General features: G+C 38.1%; 1 protein-coding gene across 2 annotated transcripts in view; it reads right to left on the bottom strand.

The window, feature by feature from the left end:
• ZDHHC13 (zinc finger DHHC-type palmitoyltransferase 13) overlaps positions 1-15,666 on the bottom strand; it is a 51,871-nt gene that overhangs the window by 22,025 nt on the left and 14,180 nt on the right. The window contains exons 2-9 of one of the 2 annotated variants that reach the window (XM_043580784.1): positions 15,414-15,559; positions 12,028-12,150; positions 10,507-10,584; positions 8,465-8,609; positions 6,977-7,041; positions 5,414-5,576; positions 5,019-5,144; positions 1,327-1,460 (exon numbers count right to left, since the gene is read on the bottom strand). In XM_043580784.1, the coding sequence (XP_043436719.1) occupies positions 1,327-1,460; positions 5,019-5,144; positions 5,414-5,576; positions 6,977-7,041; positions 8,465-8,609; positions 10,507-10,584; positions 12,028-12,150; positions 15,414-15,559 (980 nt within the window). The remainder of the gene's footprint in view (positions 1-1,326; positions 1,461-5,018; positions 5,145-5,413; positions 5,577-6,976; positions 7,042-8,464; positions 8,610-10,506; positions 10,585-12,027; positions 12,151-15,413; positions 15,560-15,666) is intronic. The other variant, XM_043580785.1, reaches the window with a different exon arrangement.

Genomic DNA, 15,666 nt, shown 5'->3' with positions numbered 1-15,666 from the left:
TTACATTTACTGAAAATTGAAAAGAGAAACATTTCCTGCTTGCATGGGCCTTAACACTCCAGGAAACGGTGAGTAAGTGCCATGAAGAAAATCAAACAGGGTGATGCAGAGTTATTCAGGGATGGCCTAAGGAGGTGACACTGGTCCTGAGGCCTGAATGGCTGTGTCTCCTGCTCTAAAACGATATGGTATCAGAACACTTCAGACAAAGACCTAAGCAAGAGTCAAGGCCCAGGAGAGGCATGAGCTCAATGTGCTTTAGAAACAGAAAGGGGGCAGAAGAGCAGAGAAGGGAAGAGAGGAAAGAGATGAAGTCCAAAGGGAGAGATCGAATCACATGACACCTCACAGGCAAGGAGTTTGGATTTTATTTTGAAGACGCAGAAAAGTCAGTGGAAGCCATTAAGCAGAGAGAAAAAAAGGAAACTGTTTGCCTTTTAAAAAGACCACCCTGATTGCTAAGTGGGGATGAACTATAAATCAGGGATAAGAGCCGACCAACTGGAGAAAGAACAGGAAGGACGTGGTGATGAGCTGGATGTGGGAAGGGAAGAATGGAACACAACAGTAATCCAAGGATGACAGTCGTTATTCACACGGGGAACTGGATGCCATTTTACTGAAAGAAGGAAGAGACTGGGGTGTGGTATGACTGCTGGGTACTGTGTGTCAGCCATGGTTCCAGCCATTGTACATGTCTTAACGATAAAGCAGGCATTGTCACAACTGTTATCCTCATTTTTATAGATGAAAAAAGTGAGGCACAGAGAGGTAAAGCAACTTGCTAAAGGTCAGACTGCTGTGTGGTAAAGCCTGACTTGAATCCAGGCAACTTGACCCTTAACCATGACTAAATACAATCGTGTATATTTTCCTAAAAATAGAGCCATCCCACAGTTACCATTTTATAATTTCCTACATTTCAGTTAGGCCGTTTCAACTAAAAAACCTTAAAAGCAAAAATTACGAGCTTAAAATGAATTCAGATCAAGGAAAAAACACAATTTCTGAAAAGTGGGCAAAAGTGCTTCAAGATGCAAAACACTTACAAAAATCTCATTATTTACCAAAATCAACCATTCAAAAAATGAGCTAGGGTCTTTATTTCCTACCAGTTGCCAATTCAATCAAACTACTGGGTTGACCAATCTGCTTTTAGCCAAATCGTATGCTACCAAAGCCCTTCCCTCCCACCACCCCTGAAGACGTTTCTATGTGGTAAATAACATTCAGAGCTCAGTAAAAACTGCGATTTCAGCTAATTAACAGAAATAAACAATCACACGGAAATGCAATAACCAGCCTTGCAATGACTAATATACACACCTTGGAAGCAAAGATGTCAGAAAAAACAATGTTATTAGAAGACATCCTTTTAAAAGCCAAGAATCTGAATTGAAGTCCAGTATGTATCCAACAGCCCACATGGTAATCACAGAAAGCATCAGCAGCAGGAAGAGCTATTAAGAGATTCAGAATTTTAGAACCTTATGGATTTCACCTCCTAAGTATCTAATAATGATTAGTACCACAGAAGAACTTCTTCTGAAATATATAACTATTAATACAACAGCAGAACACAGTTGTTCTTCAAAATTGCTGATTAGTAAATGTGAAGTCTGAGAAAATTACCAGTCTTGGAAACAATCCTTTAAAAACCTTAGATTTTATAAAATATTGCCTAAACATGTTTTCTTATGCTTTCTTCCCCTCCAAGAAACAGGGGTCTTTCAGAGGAGTGCTAATGAGAGCTGACATTTTTAAAAATAATTTCTTTCAAACAGTATCGTAGGTCAGAAAGCACAAAGCAAAACAAAGGGACCACACAAAAATCAGGACACCCAAGGCTCAAGGTGGAGAGTGCAACAGTTCCAGCCTGGACACCAGATGGTGCCATCCCTTAATAAAGGTCAGAGGGAACAAGTCCGCAGAAAAGACGACAGTTGGAGGCATGTGGAATTTCAGATGCCTATGGGGAGATAGCCAGGAGGCAGTCAGAAAAGCGGTCGACCACCCAGGAGAAAACTTTGTATTCGTCAGTATATAATCTGGAAAGCCATGAACCAGTAACATCCCAAGGACTGTGTGCAAGGTAGAGAGGGGCAGAATCTTTGCCAACACAAATGCTGAAGGGGAAAAAAGCTAAGTTGTCAAAGGTAACGAAGAGTGACTGGTGTGACCAGAAAGGCAGGATGCGAACACAGGAGAAAGGTCCCAGCAAAGCCAAGGAAGATTCAAGTTTCGAGAAAGGAGTAATTCTCAGTTGTCAAATGTCACACGGAGGCCAAAGACTGAAACATATCCTTGGGATGCTAATCATTTAGGTTTATGCCGGCAAAGTGAAAAGAATGAAATGTCTAAGAACCAACAGTGTGACTGTCTGTACTGAAGCCAGGCACCATATTTCTGCAATGCAGTCCCTTAACTGCGATATACATGACCTTGGAAGTCAGTAAGGCTTTTGCAACGGCAAAGGGAAAAAATATATTCTGCCCTATTTTCTTCCACTTTTACTTCTCTAAGTGTTCTGAGGATGAATACTTTCAAATGCTATCAAATCTTTTAAAGTCCTATATCAGTTAAATGTCTGACTCTTGGTTTCAGCTCAGGTCATGATCTCACAGTTCATGAGTTTGAGCCCCGTGTCGGGCTCTGGGCGGATGGTGCGGAGCCTGTTTGGGATTCTCTCTACCCCTCTCTCTATGACCCCTCTCACCCCGGCTCATGATGTCTCTGTCTCCCTCAAAATAAATAAACTTTAAAAAAATATATAAAAATTAAAAAAAATAAAATCCTAAATCTAATTTGCGAGGTAATCAAATTTAGATTTTTTTTAAAGGTAGTAAACTTAGAATCTATGAGCAACATAATCTCAGAACAGAAATAAGAATTAAATATGGATTTCAAATTTTTTCTTTCTTTTTAATTTGAGAAAGAGAGAGAGAGAGAGAGAGAGAGAGCGAGCACAAGTGGGGAAGAAGGGCAAAGGGAGAGAGAGAGAATCCCAAGCAGGATCCATGCCCACTGCAGAGCCCAACACAGGGCTTGATCCCATGACCCTGGGATCATGACCTAAGCTGAAATGAAGTGTCAGACGCTCAACCAACTGAGCCACCCAGGAGCCCCTGGATCTCAAAGTTCAATCCCAGATATAACACTCATAAATGAGCCACACTATTTACTCACTCAATAAATATTCCATTGTATGCTATATGCTGGAGCACTGTTCTAAGCACTTGGGACACATCATGAATTTAAGGTTTTTCTCTCATGGAGCTTAAATTCTAGCAGAAGATGACAGCCAAATGTATTAAGTGGTTTAATACCATATAAACAGCTGGATCACACAGGGCCTCGTAAGTCACTGAAAAGGACTTGGGCTTTTATTCTAGGAGAAAGGGGGAGACATCACAGGATTCTGAGCAGATGAATGACAGGATCTGACCTACATTTTAAAAGATTCATCAGTGGACGCCTGGGTGGCTCAGTCAGTTGAGCATCCAACTTCAGTTCAGGCCATGATCTCACAGTTTACACTGCATCGGGGCCTCTGCTGTCAGCACAGAGCCCACTTCAGATCCTCTCTCTCCCTCTCTCTCTGCCCCTTCCCCTGCCTCAAAAATAAGTTAAAAAAAAAAAAGATTCACCTGGCTGCTCAGCTGGGAATGGACTAGAGGTGAGTGGGAGCAGGGGGATGACAGACAACTGCAGTAAGCCGCAGGAAAGACACTGGCGGCTGGACCAAAATGCCATTGGTGGAACAGTGAGAAGAGGTCAGATTCTGGATATATACTGAGGGCAGAATTAGCCAATGTGTTTTCCTAACGGACTGGATACATGGCATGACAGAGAAAAGACAAAAATGACTGAAGACTGGAGTTGCCACCTACTGAGAAGGGACAGGCTGTAGGTGGAGTGGTTGGGGCGGGGTGGGAAAAAGATCCGGAGTTCAGTTTTGGATATGTATATTGGAGATATCTATAAGACATTGAACTGGATAAATCAAGTAGGTAATTCGATATAGGAGTCTGGAAAGATCTGGACTGAAGATAACTTTGGGAGCTGTCAATACACACACGGCATTTAACGCCATGGAGGTGCATGAGATCACCAAGGGAATGAATGGATAAAAAAAGAGGCCCAAGAACAAAATCTTGGGTCACCCTACCAATAAGGGTAGGGGAGAAGCAGAGGAGCTGGCAAAGGATACTGAGGAGTAGCAGTTACTTCTTCCTCTCTCCCTCTACACGCCTGAATGCAAAATAGATGCAGTATTCATAATGAACCTCTGCAGAGAAATCTGGGCTCTGTGAATTTAGAATCGTTCTGAGAGTATAATTACTAATCATCATTAGAAAAGATGATGCCGTCTTTCATATCTGAAAACATTAAAAACAGAATCAGTTCAACACCCCATTTTAACAATTTGAATTATGACTAATACGACACTACTAGGGCTAGATTTTTATGAGAATAAGCTGAACTTCTTAACTTTCCCCATCAGTTTAACTGTTAAGTTCAGGAAGACATCACTCAGAAGAACTGCCAAGTTGAACAAAGCATAAAACTGGGGGTCATCTCTTGAAATTCTAGATGTTTTCATTTTGTGGAGTCTGCTAACTCCTCATGATTCTAACAAAACATTGAATGCTACTGTTTGCCCCTTGAAAAAGATTTTCAGTAAAAACAAATTTTCCTCTTGCTACTCTAAGAATTTAAATCATCTGTTTCAATTCATTCATTAAGTAAATGTGGAAGTCTGCTATGATATTCGCAAGATAACATGTAGCTTTAGAGCCATCTAGCTGAGGACCAATAGTAAATTGCCAATGAAAGTGCCACACTTCCAACTCTGGGCTATGGGACACATGGGGCAGATGTGACCAGTGGATATAATGCAGCCCTAAGCCAACTCCCTGGTTTCATCCTGGTTTCCCCCCTGATTTGCCTTAAAAACAGAAAGACAAATGAATAAAACGGTTCTTACGGCCCACAGAACAGGACCCATATGAAAATACCTCGCATTTCTGCAGCCACCTCCAGAGTCTGAACTTTTTGTTAGCTCTCATTTTGGCTTCTGTTTTTAGCATGTGAATAATGAGCCTATTTTTGTTTTGTAGAGCCATATCAAGAGGTGTTTCGCCCTTAAAAAAAAAAGAGAGAGAGAGAGAAAGAGAGAGAGAGAGAGAGAAAGTTCAATTATATTTTTGATAGAGTATGGGTGTTAAACATTGTACAAGAAATCAGCAGAATCATAGACTCAGTGTATTCATTCTGGAAGTAGTCAGTTACTGTCGTTGGTTATTTATCTTGTGGTAATTGAAAAATATGTGTATAGCTTATGTTTATGTTGATGTACTAATTTTCTAACTGAATATATAATAAACTAAAGGAGATAAATACCTGGTCATACCTTAACATTTCGGATGTCCAGGCTAGAACCGGCTTCCAAAAGTTTATCTACAGCATTAACATTTCCCGCTGCAACTGCCCAGTGGAGTGGAGTGTTTTGGTGTATTTTATCAACCACACTGAGAGAAGGATTAAACTTTAAAAGAAATCCAGTTGGTTCTGGCCTGTCTCAAAACAATAAAATACCAAGGAGTATTAGAGAGATGAATGATTTGAAAGGTAAATGCAAATAATGAATCTTTTAAGCTAACATATAAATTAACCACTCAGTTAAGTATTCTGAAGATCGAGAAACTTCTTTGTGCAGAGTCCTATTCCAGGGGCTAATAGGAGAGATGCACCTCCAAAAAAAGACATCTATTATGTGATAGTCGGCAATACAAATACGATAATTTCAACATCAATATGCTGGAATAACTGCTTTTGTTTTTCAAACTTTTACTTTCATGTAGTTATTGTAGTGCTTACCTTTTTTTTTTTTTATTCTGAATTTAACTTGGGCCAATGCTACGTTATTTATCTAATTAAAAACTAAATGTACACAGCACTATATTTGAGGAGATAAACCAAAAGCTGACTTCCATGCTTCCTTTAACCAATTATTAAATAAAGCAGGCATAAATAATGTCCTAAAACATTCATTTATCTTAGAAACCTATGGACTAAAAGGCAGAGTTCAAGAAAATATTTTTACTTTACCATAAATACCTTCGCTTCCTTCATGACTACTCAAGAGATTCTTTTAATAAAGCAGTATTCTATTTTATGTATTCTATCAACATCTTTAAACACTATTATCTGACCTCAGAGTTGTCAGCGAAAAAGACAAAATGCTTTTTAACAAAATTCAACCCTCAGCCCCAGCACTCCATGATCAAAAGGAAATGGCATCACAACTACCTTGGATCCTAGGAGAGAAATCCTAAGTAAAAGTAGAATCAGAAATTAAGCACAACACAAATTCATAAAGGCAAAACTGTAGCAAGTATTTGAACAGAAGAATACCAGAAGTTAGACTACATGGTGGTCATTAATCATATGTGTTTATAAACAAACAGAAAAACTTAAACATGTAAGTACCTGATAGAAACATATAAACAGACCATATTCATATTCATAGATATTCAAAATCTGCTATTTTCAGAGCAGTCAACAATGTCAGAGAACCTTAAAACATACTGTTGTCTGGAAAGATTTTATCATCTCGATTTCAAACTTTGAGAACATTTAAACCTGTAGTCATTTTTTTAAAAAATGCAAACTGAGAAATATAAGCCATGTTTCACAGCATATGCTATAAAATCTCTACCTGCTCTATAAGGAAATTTTTTTCTTATTAGCAGTTTTCAAATTGTTCCCCAAAGCTATCAGAAGAGAAATTTCATTTCAGTGGTGCTTTTCTAGCTGTAACTATATTAAACGTTCACACCACAGTCACAGGGTAGAAAATCTTCAGAATGTAGTATCATCTCAACATAGACTAGGCTACTTAAAATTATACACACAGAAAAGAAATTGTTAGAACCAAGAATCAGAAAAAGGCAAGTCAGTTAGACTTACTTACCCAAGGACTTTGTGAGCTGATAACATGAGAGGTGTCTGCCCATTTAAATCTGTCATATTCACACTCTGTTCGAAAAGAAGAGTCAATCAGCCTAACTGTAAACACAGTCAAAATTCTCTCTTTAATAGAATTATCTCTTTAATAGAAGTATCTCTTTAATACATTCAACATCACCATTGCTTTTACAAGAAGCGTTCTGATATCATTTGAACAAAACAGTGTTCTGCTTCTCACCTAAAGGGTGAAAATCCATTGATTTCTACAAAATACTCATAAAGGAAAAATCTGAATATACGCTTCTAAGTGTTGCACGATGTGAATGGAAGAAAGCGAAGGGAAAGAGGAAAATGCTGACAATCACCATCAGATATAAGAGACCTTAGGAGTCATCTAGTTTAGACCTTACCTGACACAGTAATTCAAATTATCATGTCTTACGCAAAGCCACCCAGTCTCCATGTAAACACTTCCAGTGACAATGAAACCTCTATCTTTTCTGAGGCAACTCATTGTAATTTTGGACTTATGTGTCAAAGGCTAAAACATGAAAAGTTCTTTTCTATTTTTTATAATATGGGGGTGGGGGTGGGGAAGGAAACCATATCTCCATAAGGATATGCTCCTTTTAATAAAATGGGCCCGTGTTTGAGGTGCACAATAATAGTTCTAACCAAGTCAAGGAAAGAGTTTCAGTTACCGAAGTGTCTCTTGGGCCTTGGAGGAATACAACTTGGGAAAGAGCCCAAGGAGAAGCAAACAGGGCTCCTCCTCAAACGTCTTCCCAAAATGAGACCCAGGAGGTTATAATTATTCTACTTCAGTGGGCTAAGTCTGAGAGAAAGTGCTTATTTAAAAGGAACACAATCATTCCAACAGCATTTGTGCAAACATGTTTCCACGCCTGCTATAGGCGAGTCTGCTGATACAGAAACCACTCTGCTACCAGAAAGCATATCCCAGGCAAGTATGGCTGACAGGGAGACTCCCACTGCCAATACCCTATAATTTAACCTGTGCCATAAATGGATGCCTCTTAAGGCAAGTCATTTTTCATGGAATTACTTTAGAGAACAATAAGAAGCACACATTCAAATTGGTCTCCTATTTGCACTCAAATAATGAAAGCAAATGATGGGTTCATTTAGTGATCTGACTACCATTTCTACATTCAACCAGAAGAAAAATACAGGCTTTTGAAGTCATGTTTTTGAAAAACTCTGCAAATTACTGGGATCATAAGAAAATCTATTATAGGCTTACAAGTTTCAAAAACATCTATTACATGTTACTGAGCTAAATGACCTGTCCTTTTTGCTCCAATGAAGCTGGAAAAGCAGCATTCAATACCTAGACTTACTGGGACTAATATTTGAATATTTGATACCCATAACATATACTCTAAAACTGAGGGCAGACCTACTACTAATCATCCTCCCAATCTCTTCAGATTCACAGCAGCTGGAGTATAAGATATGTTTCTAAACATACCTGTCCTTTTGAGATGAGATATGCTATAATAGGCATGTGTTGAAATAATACTGCCAGGTGGATGCTGCTGAATCCCTCCCCATCAATGAGAGTGGGGTCGGCTCCATACTGGAGTAATAATATGACCATAGGCAAATGTCCTTGTCTGCAAATAGAGAGTAAAAATTACACCGTTTTCTACAGCATGCAGTAAAAGAAAAAATTTCAGGAAGAAACTGGTATCCCTAAGACATGAGAGATTCGGGGGGCACCTGGGTGGCTCAGTCGGTTAAGTGTCCGACCTCAGTTCAGGTCATGAGCTCGTGGTTCGTGGGTTCGAGCCCCACATCGGGCTCTGTGCTGACAGCTCGGAGCCTGGAGCCTGCTTCGGATTCTGTGTCTCCCTGTCTGTCTGCCCCTCCCCTGCTTATTCATATTCTCTCTCTCGCTCTCTCTCTTTCAAAAATAAATAAATATTAAAAAAAAAACAACAACTTTAAAACATGAGAGATTTTGGTTCGATACAAAGAGTATTTCCGAACAGACTTTCAAAACACTGGAGACTGTCCAAATGTATTTCACTTTGACACTCCAAACTTAGGGCTATCTGGACAGTCCTTCTTGAATGCAGGTAATACACTTAATAACCTTCCAATCTATTATCAAACCTTGTGTTGCTATAACGTATAAATAATACATGTATAATAATAATTATTATACATGACTAATGCTAAAAATAAAAACTTAAAAAAAATTTTTTAACGTTTATTTATTTTTGAGAGAGACAGAGTGCGAGCAGGGGAGGGACAGAGAGAGAGGGAAACACAGAATCCGAAGCAGGCTGCAGGCTCCGAGCTGTCAGCACAGAGCCCAACTCAGGGCTCCAACTCACAAACCATGAGATCAGGACCTGAGCCAAAGTCAGACACTTAACTGACTGAACCACCCAGGTGCCCCTGAAAATGAAAACTTCAAAACCACGTATACTTCACTGTTGTTATTTTAAAACCAAGAAATAATCATGAGAATTGAGGTATAACATTCAGATTGCAGGTATATACTATGATAATATTATTCTTAGGAACTACAGACTTCTACATTTGAATATGGCTCATTTTCCATGTAAAGCATTGCACCCCACTTGCTCAAAAGGGATGAGTTGGTTAACCTTAGATTCTTCAAAATTCTGGGCAGTGGGAAAAAGATTCCACTCCTGTCTTAAATAAACAAGTACTCATTTTAGTTCTAGGTTCACGTCAACCCCACCAACCAGAGACTGGAAATAAAATGACAGATGAAGAGGAGCATCTGGTTGGCTCGGCTGGTTAAGCACTAGACTCTCGACTTCAGCTCAGGTAATGATCTTGGGGTTTTTGAGTTCGGGCCCGGCATGGGGCTTGGAACTGTAAGCACCAATTCCATCTCTCCCTCTGCCCCTCCCCCAATCTCTCTCTCACAAAATAAATAAAACTTTAAAAAGAAATGACAGATGAAGAAACTGTTAAGTATCAAGACAGGCACATATTAATTTCAGCTTCAAATGGCCAATATATTCCAGAGAAAAACACTAAGTAAGTTTACAGTTCACTGACTTATCACTTTATCCATGTGATCAGCTATAAAAGATACTTATTTTGATTATAAGAAAGTATAATACACATATTTCAGTTTTAGCATCATAGTGGGACCCTAAATTAAACAAAAAAAATATACTGTCCCAAAACTATAATTTTCTTTTTTTAATGAAAGGGAAAAAAGGGAAAGAAAGCCTTTCTTATGGCCCACAACAGCAGTTTCCCGATATGATAGTTACTAGGCACATTGGCTATTTAAATTCAAATTAGTTAAAATTAAATAAAATTAAAAATTCATTTCCTTAGTTGCATTAGCCACATTTCACATTTCCTATGTGGCTAGTAGCCACAATACTCGATGGCACAAAATAGAACATTTCCATCGTCACAGAAAGTTCTGCCAGAAAGTGCTAGTCTACAAGATTCAGAAAATGAACTTAAGTCACCGTGACTCTGAACAGCAATTTCAGTGTTTCAAGAAATCTTTACCTGATGGCCCAGTGAAGAGGTGTCGAATTTAAATCTCCACCCAACTGATCTACTACAGCACCTTTTGAAATATAAAACCTATTAAAAGCAGACATAAATGAAAATAAGATTTAAAACTTAAAATACATACTGAGAAAGAAAACATCAATTTTTCTTAGTAATAAATATACGACAACAGAAATTATAATAATAACCCTCCCCCGGAACACTCAGACCTACAGAGATTCACACAAAGGCATCAAACAGATCCCTGGTGAAATAGTCTTAGCATATCAGTAATTACTCCTGCTGTCATAAGCTTTCCATCATAACTTACATACCAAACGCATGATAGCTACTCTCACCATATATTCTAATTACCCAGCACTCTTAAAATGGTTTATACTCAAAACACTTAGGATCACACAGATATTCTCCTTAACCCACAAGAAGAAAGGTGGAATAATGTCACTTGTAAAATTACTATGTGGAATTGAATTCTAAAAGTAAGTAGTAAAAACTTAATTCAAAATCCTTTCAGAAAAGTTAGATATTCTGAGTATTTGGCTTCCTATTTTGGGGTCGCAGAGGTGATACACTGTATCAAGTGAACCTGTAAGATGAAGAGACTTATCTTCTTCTGTGGTTTACAGGAAGTGGTCTCATTATGCTAAAGTTGTACTTCATATATCATATTATCTAAATAATATACTAGTTTATTTCCACAGAAAAGGTGTTTGCCTGTGACTATAAAGTGTGGTTTTTTAAGTGTATTTTAAACTTTAGTACATTTTTATTTTCTTAAATCCCAAGGATTTTAAATATATATAATACAAAATACATACACATTCACATACACACATTTAATTTACATGCTAAGGTATAAAATAAAGAAACAAACAAAACCCACACAATGGGGAAGTAGTGCTCTATGAAGGGGAAATATTTCATATAATCCAAACATGTCTACCTAAAAATGTATTCCATATTTAATCTAAAAAATGGTTAAATCATTCTCCTACCCATCCATACCTCCTGGGATTTTAACAAAGTAAAATATTTCCACGTTTTTTCTAAACTAGACGAAACTTTCTGTTCTATCCTGAGACAGTTTATGTTATGTTTTTCCTTTTCAAAAAATGTTCAGGGCACCTGGCTGGCTCAGTCAGTAAAGCATGCAACTCTTGATCTTGGGGTTGTGAGTTCAAGCCCCACGTGGGGCCTAGAGGCTACTTAGAAAAGAAAAAAACAAAAACAACAGTATTCCATTTCATTGCCTGAACTTTATCTTTACAATGGGTCCCATGGCTTTATCTTTAATTTTCCTTTTTGGGCCAGTGAGAGTCCTGAACTAGATGGTCAATAAAGCCCTTTTCAACACGATAATAACTGATGCATGCAGCACAAAATTTCAGGTATTCATTCACAATAAAAGATTATAGATGGTACAGCATTCATACTTGTACTGAAAGAAAAAGACAACTGAAAAGAGGTCTAGAATAAAAAATACATACTTAATAACACACACACAGCCCATCTTACTTTACAAGATCCAGCCTGTTGTTAATAGCAGCCCAATGAAGAAGCGACACATTTTCTTTGTCTGGTTGCCTGACATCATATCCTGCTTCTACCAACTCTTTACAACGTTCAAAAATCCCGTACCTGAAATAAGAGGGGGAAAAAAAAAGGTAGAATGATACCATTAAAATAATTTCAAATACCAAAATTTATTCCGTGTACCATGTCTTTATCTAATCTCTCAGCCAACACAGATACAATAATTAACAAGGATAAAAATACAGAGGATGTATTCTTAAGCCAAACAATAAAAGTAAACTTTATTTACTAACTGATCAGACAGATACACGTGGAGTTGAACTTGATTTTCTTAACTAAACTTCAACATTCACATTTGCCCTCCCTCAATAAATTTCATTTTATCATTTCCTATATGCCAGGAATGTATGATGCTCGTCCCTAACTACAATCCTATCCCTGAATGAGAGAGACAGACTAACAGCAAACTTGGAATGGGATAAATTCGACAATACGATGTGGGCGTGGTGTAATTATAGCAAAGAAAGGGATGATTAGCCCTTCCTGAAGGAGATAAAGCATGATATATAAGCTGTTTTATAGGCTGAAGGAAGGGCATTTCAGGCAGAGAAAAGAGCATGTATAAAAACCAGAGACGTGAAACTGCATGGATGTTCAGAGAAATATAAGCAATTTAGCACAGCAGAAACATAAAAGCATAAAAAAAGGGAGTGGCAAGAGATCAGGCTAAAAGAGGCAGGCAAAGGCTGCATGGGCCTCTATGCCATGCTATGCAGCTTCAGACTTGACAGTTTGAAGGGAAGCTGCTGAAGATTTTAAAAAGGAAATCATACCCACTCTGAGTTCTAAGAAAGATCCCATTTGTGGTGGTATGGAGGCTAATCAGAAGAGCGTGACTCTTGTACATAAAAATAGGTGGGAGGTAATGAGAACCTGAACTAAGAGAGGCAATAAGAATGGAAAAGGAGGAATGGACTTGAGGGATATTTAAGATGGTTATTTAAGTGACTATCAGAATAAAAAATATCTTTTGAATACTACAAAAATTTTTTAAATCATTCATTAGCTTTATTTCTTTCTAATAGAAACTATTAAGTCCCCAACAGACCATTTAGCACTTTCTTTGAGACTTATTTTTTATGTGTGTTTTTTTTTTTTAAGTTTATTTGAGAGAAAGAGCACACATGCGTGCGCACGAGTTGGGAAGGAGCAGAAAGAGAGGGAGAAGGAGAGAATCCCAAGCAGGCTCCATATTGTCAGCACAGAGCCCGACGTGGGGCTCGAACCTACGAACTGTGTGAGATCACGACTTGAGCCGAAATCAAGTCGGATGCTTAACTGACTGAGCCACCCAGGTGCCCCGATACTTATTTCTATTTAGAGGGAGCCAACTGTTTCAACAGGCCCTCAAGGGTGAAAATCACAATGTTAAATTAAATAAAATATACCTCACCAAAATGTGTGTGCTGATCAGGCTGTCTTTATGGTACTTTTTAAAAGGCAGAGATACTTGTTGACAATGCTAAGTGAAAATAGTAATAAGAGAGTGAACTGTTAATAAAGATACGTTTATTTATATTCTCCATGTTTTAAATGTCAGCTTTAACATTTTACTGAAAAAGAAATACTCACTTTATGTGAGAAATACAGTAAGAGTACACATTAATTAGGATTTTGGTGATTTAGAGAACATACATATCCTAGCTCTCTTTGCCTTTTCCAAACACCACCTAATGATATTCCCACAACCACTTAAGGAGGTCTAAGACCTAAAGTAAATTTTAAGAAAGATATAAAACGTGAGTTTTTACTGGAATTCTCTGTGAACATAGCCTAATTTCTTTTATTTATCATAACAGAGCTCTACTGGCAGCAGAGAAACATTTAAATGCTTCTATGCTAATTAAAGCAAATAATTACCTTAAGAACACTCTTACCTTCACATCAATATAATAATACAAGTAATATCAAAAAAGACTCACCTAAAGTAGCAGTTCCAAGGGCTTTTCCAGTTCATATGCATTAGTAATTAGAATACTCAAATAATTATTGATTTCTTTTTTTAACATTTATTTATTTTTGAGAGACAGAGCACAAGCAGGGGAGGGGCAGAGAGAGGGAGAAGACACAGAATCCGAAGCAGGTTCCAGGCTCTGAGCTGTCAGCACAGAACCCGACGTGGGGCAAACTTACGAACTGCAAGATCATGACCTGAGCTGAAGTCAGACGCTTAACCAACTGAGCTACCCAGGCACCACAAGTTGATTATTTTTTAACATAAATAATAGATTAGTTTTTGTTAAGGCCTAACAGACTAATCAGTCACCAAACATCTTTGCTTTTGAGAGAAATTATATCAAGTTAGTGTGGTAACATTAGTTCCTTACATGCTGATTAGAAGCTCTGATGGGCAGATTTACATTTGATCACTAAGAAAATGATTCCTAATTAATGTAATCTAAAAGACAAAATATTTTGAAACATGTTCAATGGCAAGAGGTGGGGTGGATGTTAATAACCAGTGAGATCCCTGAGGGGGAAAATGTTAGAAATGATTTAATACAAATACCCACATATGGAAATCTCAAGGGGAAACTTTCAAAACACACTTTCATTTACAGTGCAAGCAAATAACCCACTATATGTTTCAAGTGGCCAGAATACCTATTTCTATTTTACTGACATTTTTCCAGGGCACCCAGTACAATGGGTACATAGAAAGTATTTGAGGGGCGCCTGGGCGGTTCAGTTGATTAAGCATCCAACTCTCGATTTCGGCTCAGGTCATGATCTCCAGCTTCGTGAGATCAAGTCCCACATCAGGGTCTGCGCTGACAGTGCGGAGACTGCTTGGGACTCTCTTTCCCCCGCTCCTCCTGCTGCGCTCTCTCTCTCTCTCTCAACATAAATAAACATTTTTAAAAAAAGAAAGAAAGTACTTGATAAATAATCGTTTAAAATATCCATTAAGTGTCCGAGCTGATATTTTTCTATCCCATTGACTTATTTAGGTTGTAGCACATTTTTAAAAACTCCAATTTGTTTCAAACTCAGAGTCTAGTTTTACTGTCATTTATAATCATTAATTCACTCAACGAACATTTATTTGGCAGCAAACATAAGAAGTATGCAAAAGCACTGGGGTGACAAGGATGAAAATGACCTGCTTTCGCTCCTAAGCTGCTCATGATCTAATGGCAGAGACCGGTAGTAAACTGCTAAGGTGCACTGTATTAAGTGCTCTGATGCCCATAGGACAAATACTAGCCGCTAGAGTATGAGGTGAGGAAGGTGCCACAAACTGCACAAACATTATTACGATTCCACAGAACGCAGAAATGATCAGGTGAAGCACTGGGGAGACTTACTGAGTAGCTTTTACAATGTCACAGTTACTAGAGTCCTCTATAAGAGGAAGAGCTTCTCTCGCCTTGGCAAGTTCTTTGCTTTCATATGCACAGACTCCATGTCGACCAAATCCTGGAGGGTGGGGGCCGTGGCTGTGATTCCTGCACTGAAGCATAAGAGAAATGTGACAAAGCATAGGAGGAGAATTAATGTCACATTCAATTACATAACGAACCAGCTGCTACTATCAACAGTGTATATATATTATCAAAT

The sequence above is a fragment of the Prionailurus bengalensis genome, chromosome D1, assembly GCF_016509475.1.
Source record: "Prionailurus bengalensis isolate Pbe53 chromosome D1, Fcat_Pben_1.1_paternal_pri, whole genome shotgun sequence".
NCBI lineage: Eukaryota > Metazoa > Chordata > Mammalia > Carnivora > Felidae > Prionailurus > Prionailurus bengalensis.
This window is presented reverse-complemented; position numbering and strand designations above follow the sequence as displayed.